The sequence below is a fragment of the Populus nigra genome, chromosome 5 (assembly GCF_951802175.1).
Source record: "Populus nigra chromosome 5, ddPopNigr1.1, whole genome shotgun sequence".
In the NCBI taxonomy this organism is placed as follows: Eukaryota; Viridiplantae; Streptophyta; class Magnoliopsida; order Malpighiales; family Salicaceae; genus Populus; species Populus nigra.
The window spans coordinates 14,304,860-14,312,337 of record NC_084856.1 but is presented as its reverse complement, the minus strand read 5'-3'; the positions used below and the strand labels follow the sequence as shown (position 1 = coordinate 14,312,337).

Genomic DNA, 7,478 nt, shown 5'->3' with positions numbered 1-7,478 from the left:
TGACGTGGGGTAAAAAAAAGATTTAAAGTCTAATAAAAAAAATAAAACTAAGAAGAAAATGTCAAAGAAATAGAAGAAAAAGCTAAAGAAAAGAAAAAATATAGTTGGAAAAGTACTCTGTAATTTTATAGTCAAGAAAATAGTAATGTCAAGAAAGAATAGGGTTGAAAAAGTATTTAACTTTATAAATTTTATTTAATTCATCAAAAACTGATAGTAATGTTAAGAAAATTACATATAAATAACAAAATTCTAATCAAATTTAGACTTAAACCATATTAACTAATAAAAATCTAATAAAATAACATAAACTAATCTAATAATAAAAATAAATAAAATTTAATAACTTGGAGTTGAATGAGCTTAATCTCTCAAGTACTAAAAAGCAACAGCAACGAGAAGAGCTATCTTCCATCATTGATGACCATATGCGTGCGTGAATCATTTCCCTGTTGCTTATACCATCTTCTGTTCTTGATAATGCCAACAGTTTGCTTCGAAGGGAAAAACACCTGCTTAGGAGTTGCTAATTGTGTTGTCTCATTGCTGCTGTTTAACTAGTTCGAGGGGGAAGAGACAAGAAGACAGGGAAAAGTACATGTACACAAAAGGGAGTAAAAACAAGGACTGGTAAACAGAGTTCGGGGAGAATGCTGATACCCCTAATAATTGAGACTGGGAAATTACATTAGGGTAATGGGTGGTACATTAGGGCAACAGAGGTTCCATGCCCAGTCACAAGAAAAAAAAAATCACATGGAAAGGGTCCCTCTGATGGGCTAGTTTCACTGCCACGGAAAATCACATTGAAAGGGTCCACAAGCAGCTGACAGTCAGTTGTACTGCCACAGAAAATAACGAGCACTTCCAAAGATTCTCTAATTTTAATCATCTGTACAGTGCCTGTATGTTTGTATCGTTTCTTTTTTTCTTTTTTCTTTTTTCTTTTTTATGCAACTCTTATAGTCCCGCTCGATGAACTGCAGAAAACCAGACCAGATAAACAAGATCATAACAGCAACTATTCCTGTATTTGAGCATGTAATGTAACATTAGATGACATTATTTTGTGGGTGGGGCTGCCCTTGTACAAGAAAGCACAAGGCGATCTTGGACAGATAGTTGATTGTCAAAAGGATATTTGAAAATATAATGATAGTTGTTTCTTAAAGTGTTTTTATTTGAAAAAATTTAAAATAATATGTTTTTATTTTTTAAAATATTTTTACTTTAGCCCATTAAAATAATTTAAAAATATATAAAAATATTAATTTAAAATAAAAAAAATATTAATATTAATTCTTTTCAAAAATAGCACTAGATTGTTATTAGAACCGAAAGACAAGCGATGCTCAATATATCTTCGAGTCGTTTACTTTTAACTTGTTTAGAATACTGTCTTCATAACCAAACCTAACATGTCTATTTTTGTAACCTAGCTAACCCAACCTAGATAGAATAAAATTGTTTCAGCACTTTTAATTTATTAATTATGGATGGTGTTGCTTTTGCCATCAAAAGGATAATAATTAGAAACCTTCAGTTGTTTTGAGTTCATGTTTCTTTGAAATGTCTACGAGGGTAAGAAAATATTCAAACCCAAACGAACAAAAGGAACACAATCTCTGTAATTGAAGCTTGTGAGACCGTCGTCCCTCCCCATTACAGCTTTATATCATCAATGAAATTTGAAGCAGATGCTGTAAGCATAAACAAGAGAAGGAAGTGTATAACCTTCCACAATCCATATCATTCGCTCTGGTCTTTTTCCCCATACGAAAATTAGGGGACTTTTAGCCCCTTCCATGAGGCATAATTTTTTGCTTATCAGCGACTGAATCCTATAATAAATTCCGATTCTTGCTAGCCTTCAAAAAAAACAAAAACTGTACATCGATCTGAAATACGATAGGAGGCATCAATTGTGAACTCGCAGTCTTCCCAAGCTGGTAGTAGCCTCAGGTAAAACCCAAGCGATGCATGCCATTGGTTAAGAAAAAAACAACTACGCCATTGAATGAGCAATGAATTCAAGCTACTTGCTGCTACGTTCCCAGGCTAGATCATCAATGGAGGCTTGACCATGGACCTTTCCACTTCCAAGTGTGAGCTCAAGATCATCCACCCCAATCTCATGAATCCTCTCACCCTCCCATGGCTTCACCCTACAATTCTCAAACTCAAACTCAGCACCTCTCCCCCTTTCTGCTGCTACTCCCCAGCTCAAACCTTCATGCCTATCAACTCCAATCTGAAAAGCACACTGTTGATCCACTGCTTTAACAAGATTAAATGTCGGTGAAGGAGGGGCTACTTGAGGTGCCACTCCCTGAAAACTCAACCAACGGCCAGAGTCCACGGTAGAGGCATCAGACTCGTCACATTCTGGAATTGTGGCAGGTGTTAGATGGGGGCGCCGTGTAGGACTTGAAGGGGCAGAAGCTGCAAAAAAGGGATGGCGAAACGAGTTTAGGGAGCCATTTGAGAGGGATTCCCAGTCAACTTTCCGCTTTGAACTTCTACATGTAGGGGAGGAACGTGGTGGGGTTACAGGAGCACTATTGGATATTCTAAGAGGCGGGAGGTTTGTGGGGATGGAAGCTATGTTTCGGAGGAAAGGGAGGAGGTACGTGGAGGAGTTTCCATCGAAACAAGTAGGACTTGGGAATGAGGAGGATGAGGGACTAGCATGGTAGGAAGGCACAGGGCTTGCAAAATTTGAGGATTGCGGGCTTGGTTGAATTGAGGAGCATGCACTGATGTTTGCTGGCATGCCAGCAATCTCAGATGGAGGTGGCTTGCAGCCCTGTGACAGTGCACATTACAGGAGTATTACTCACAGGTGACAAAATTACATAAAAGAAAAGTTATGCATATAGATTTTAGAGGAACATATATTGCTTTGAATTAAAATCATAAATTCCATCCAAAATCAGTTTGATTACAGTATGGATGAGATTATGGAACTACTCATGACACTTAGGAAACCGGTTATGGTCAGGCTGGAGTAAATGGAGGATTTGATTGACAGTAAAGTACAAATTTCCTGATTACAAGTAACCCACAAATCAGCAGAAACAGAAATCTACTCCCATATCAAATTAAAGCAGGGTATAAAGAAAAAAAAAAAAGCACTATCCTGTCTTAACTTTTAACATAAATCGAAGAAAAAACCTGACAAGAACAAAAACATTACTGCAAATGACATAAATCAAAGCCAATTGGATAAGGAATCAGGAAAAACAAAAACTAATGAAAGCTAAAGATAAGATAAAAAGAAAACACGAAAAGGCTATACCTAAACGAAAAATCCACTGCATGCATGTCTAGATCTATAAATAAAAATCCATTAAAACAAAAATATAATTAAAAATCAAACAAACCTTGCGATAAGTGGTACCGTCTTCTTCGACAATCCAACCAGCTTCAGCACAAAGAGCTTTCAAGACTTCATTATTATCACAATGTTTTGGTAACTTATAATTTCCTTGAGTCCTAAGTCCTGTATAGATCTTGGCAGCTATAGCTCTTCTCCTTCTTTCTCTTCTCATGTTATTCTCTCTTTCTTTCCACGTTGGTAACCTCGTTGAGGATCCACCGGCTGTCATTTTCCCCGGCAAACCCTCCCCCACTCACGCTCTCTCTCTCTCTCTCTCTCTCTCTCTCAAGTTCTAGTTTTTGTGTTGCTTTCTCTCCGTAGACTATGGTTTTGTGTGTGATTTCTCTCTCTTTATCATAAAGACTCTTCCTTTTTCTTTCTTTCTTTCTTTATTACTGAAGCTTTTTTTTTTTGTATGAAAGAAATATTGCTGTTTTGATGCTACTTTAGATTCTTCTTTATCACGTTTGTGTTTTAGTAGGTTTGTTTATTGTAAAATATTTTATAAAAAAATATCTTATGAATTTTTCTATGTTTATTTTTTAAAAAATAATTTTTTATATTTATTTTTTAAAAAATATTTTATAGAAAAATTAATTAATATTTTACAATAAATCTTTAAACTTATTTACTAAAAAAATATTTTCAGTTTATAAAATTTCATAAAATATTATGCGAATAATAATTCATTTATAATATCTTCTAATAATTTCAAACACTACTTTCTCACCATTATCATCTCCCCCCACCACTATTATTAATAAATTTTCTATGTATGGAAACAAATAAATAGTAAAATCAATTGGTTTAGAGATATCAAAACATTATTTTTAAAGTGTATATTTGTTTCATATAGGAACAACACCTTCAAAAAACAACTAAATCTTTTAAACTTTTAAAAGAATAAAAAGAAAAGACAAAGGAAAGAAATTACATTGTTTTTTATATATGATTTCTCTTTGCGTAACAACAGGTTTAGATCCACTAGAAATGTTTTAATGAAACTATATAACTGTTAATAAGACGGTTATATTTTGAATTAAATTGAATAGTTGTTATTTAGTTTTATTATAATAGTCACAACTATCAAAATTAATTATGAAAAATAAAAAAATAACTCAATAAAGAATTAATCTCACTAATAAATTAAGTGTCAAGTGTCAAGTGTCAATTTTTTTATATTATAAATATACATATAATAGCATTAGAAAGCCTACTATAAGAACTTATTTATCATAGCTTTCACTTAATTTATTACACAATAAAAATCCATACTTATAAACACTTATGATGAAGTGTTTCTTTTCAATGTGGGATAAAAATATTTTCCTTCTTTATTCACTTACAAACTACACCAACTATTCCCTCATTAGTTTGTAATGAATGTCTTTTCACTTAATAAAATTATGCTTACAAAAATATATTTTTCAATTTAAACCTTCAATTAGTTTTAAAACTTGAATTCTACTTAAGTTATTAGAGTTCATATATTAAACCATTGTTTTTGTAGAATCAAAGATATTACACTCACAATATTATACATGCTTTTAAAAGGTTCATAACTATTTAGCATTTATTATGATCATATGCAAAAACCTTATTTTCATGAATATTTAAATAAAAAACCTTAATTTTTGTAAAAAAACAACACAACTTCTAAATTCATATAGGTGATGCATGCTCTTAAAAGAGGTTCACAACTATTTAGCATTTATTATGGTCATGTGCAAAAATCTTGTTTTCATGAATATTTAAAAGAGAAAACCTTAATTTTTGTAAAAAAAATTACCACTTCTATATTCATATAGGTAGAATTATACAAGTCTTTATTACATTAAATATGAACTTTAAATTTCATTGAAGGCTTACACTCATTCTCTTTTACTTAATAAAATGCATTGAATACTATCAGAATATGGTCTAAAATTAATTACGAAAATCCAACATATACTAAATAGTAATTTGTTATTATCCATAAAACTTATAAATAAACTTCTTGTTAATCCGATATTAGGTTTCCATTACTGATATCTTTATTAACAGGTTTCAACCCTATTTCACTAATTTTTTTCCTTACCATGTCTCTATCATTTACCCTTAAAGGCAAAAAATAAATAAAAATAGAATTGACATTGAGGGGTTTTTTTATCATTTTATTTTTTACAGTAAAATAACTCTATTATCTTTAAAATAAAGAATTTTAAAGCTTGTGTCCAAGGACTTTTTGATCTTTCCATTTTGATTTTTTTTTTGTTATCATGAAGTTTATTAAGGGCAATTTAGTTTTTTGATAAATATAAACTAATAGTGAAAATATTATTGACATGTAGGAGATACTCGTGCCCTTTAGATGACGTGTGTGGTGCTTCCTAGAGGTCAAAAAACTCTTTTAGTCATGTCATTTAAATCTTCACTGTGTTCTCTTCCTATTGGGAAGAGTGAGATGAAAGAGGTGGCATGATTTGTTTACGACTTCATTCTTCAATCCCAGTTTGTTATGTATTATTTTTTTTAATTTGGTCTTTATTATTTTATTTTATTTTATTGATCTTTTTGTGCAATTTTTATTTGTCTTCAATTTCATCCTTCAGTCCAAATTTATGATATATTATATATTTTAATGTGGTTCTTATTCTTTTGATTTATAATGTTTTCTTTTTTTTTTGTAAATTTTTTATTTATTTTCAATATCATCCTTCAATCTCAATTTGTGATTTATTATTTTTTTCAATTTGATCCTCATTATTTTAATTATTTTTTTATTCTCTTGTAAAATTGGTTATTCTTTTCAATATCACCCTTCAATTAAAAATTTATAATTATCCTCTAATTTATTTTGAATTTCAAGTTTGGTCTTTATTTTTTTAATTACTATTTTGTATTCTGGATTCTTTTATGTTGGGTTGCCTCTTATTATTTAGGTTACAAGTTTGTCATACTAATTTGGTTTGACTCGGACTGATTTGTTTTTATCTAATTTCATCATTTTATATTTAATTGTGTAAGAATTGAGTTATATTGTTTTTCTTTTTTTAAAATTTTTTTCCCATATTATCATATTTTTTATAAATTAATTCATTTATTATATTTATTTATTATTTATTATCTAATTAAAATAAAATAATATAGTTCCACAACAGCACGAGTACAACTGTACAAGTACACTTTCAAGTCTAAATATGTTGAGGCGTTGAAATGATATTTTTAAGTTTTTGGGCTTTTTCTCCATATTTATGAGACATGTAAAAAGGAGGATTTGTGTTTTTTTTTTCAGGCAAATAATGTGAGGGACATATGTTAACTAGAAAAAGTAGCCTCAAACTTAATGATTCTTTGAGATTTCTTTTTAAATGATGCTTTATTAAATTTTTAATTTTTTACTTTTATATTATTTAATTTACTATTTTAAAAATATTTTTTAAAGAATAAAAAATATTATTTTAATATATTTTAAAATAAAAAATATTTTAAAAAGCAATAAAGAAAATGTAAAATGCACATGTCGTGTTGTGACATGTGACGTGACAGCTAGCTAGGCAATTGCAAGGCTAATCAATGAACATTATTGTGTACCTATCTGATCATGAAAAAGGTGACACGTGGAGCAGTTCTGTGCTCTGCTATGCTATGCTGTGCTCAGCACCTCGTACAATATATCTCTTTGGCCTGACTAATTTCTCATTTTCAATAGTTTGTGTTTATATATATATATATATATATATATATATAAGGCTATAAGTTGGTGAAACTAGGACCTCGCTGTTTCTGCTTTATCTGTGAAAAGGCCACGACTCTGCCAGTAAAAGTGAAAAGCAATAATTGTCCACCTCATGGTAAGTACATGATTGACCTTTATTTTCTTCTGCTAGGAGGGAGCATGGAACACTTTTGATATTACTTTTTACTTAATTTAGTGAATGTTTGAGGATACCATAATAATTATTTTTTATTTAAAAATTTAATTGGAGAATATAACTCAGTGCTAAAACTGAAATTAAAATAATAATAATAATAATAATAATAGCACGGAAATGATATATATATATATATATATATATATATATATATATATATATATATATATAACACAAGCAAGAAG

At 30.1% G+C, this 7,478-nt stretch overlaps 1 protein-coding gene across 1 annotated transcript; it reads right to left on the bottom strand.

The window, feature by feature from the left end:
• Positions 1–1,628: 1,628 nt before the first annotated feature.
• On the bottom strand, positions 1,629–3,820 carry LOC133695146 (BES1/BZR1 homolog protein 2-like). The gene is made up of 2 exons (XM_062116989.1): positions 3,384–3,820; positions 1,629–2,806 (listed from the first exon to the last, which is right to left on the bottom strand). Exons 1-2 carry the CDS (start codon positions 3,606–3,608, stop codon positions 2,036–2,038), a joined length of 996 nt encoding a protein of 331 aa, XP_061972973.1. The 5' UTR covers positions 3,609–3,820; the 3' UTR covers positions 1,629–2,035.
• Between the last annotated feature and the right edge of the window lie 3,658 nt (positions 3,821–7,478).

Bases quoted from the DNA above. Each gene is read 5' to 3' on its own strand.
- LOC133695146 (XM_062116989.1), bottom strand. From the start codon at position 3,608: ATGACAGCCGGTGGATCCTCAACGAGGTTACCAACGTGGAAAGAAAGA. The intron at 2,807-3,383 runs GTTTGTTTGATT...GCACTGTCACAG, and splicing joins ACGGTACCACTTATCGCAAG to GGCTGCAAGCCACCTCCATC.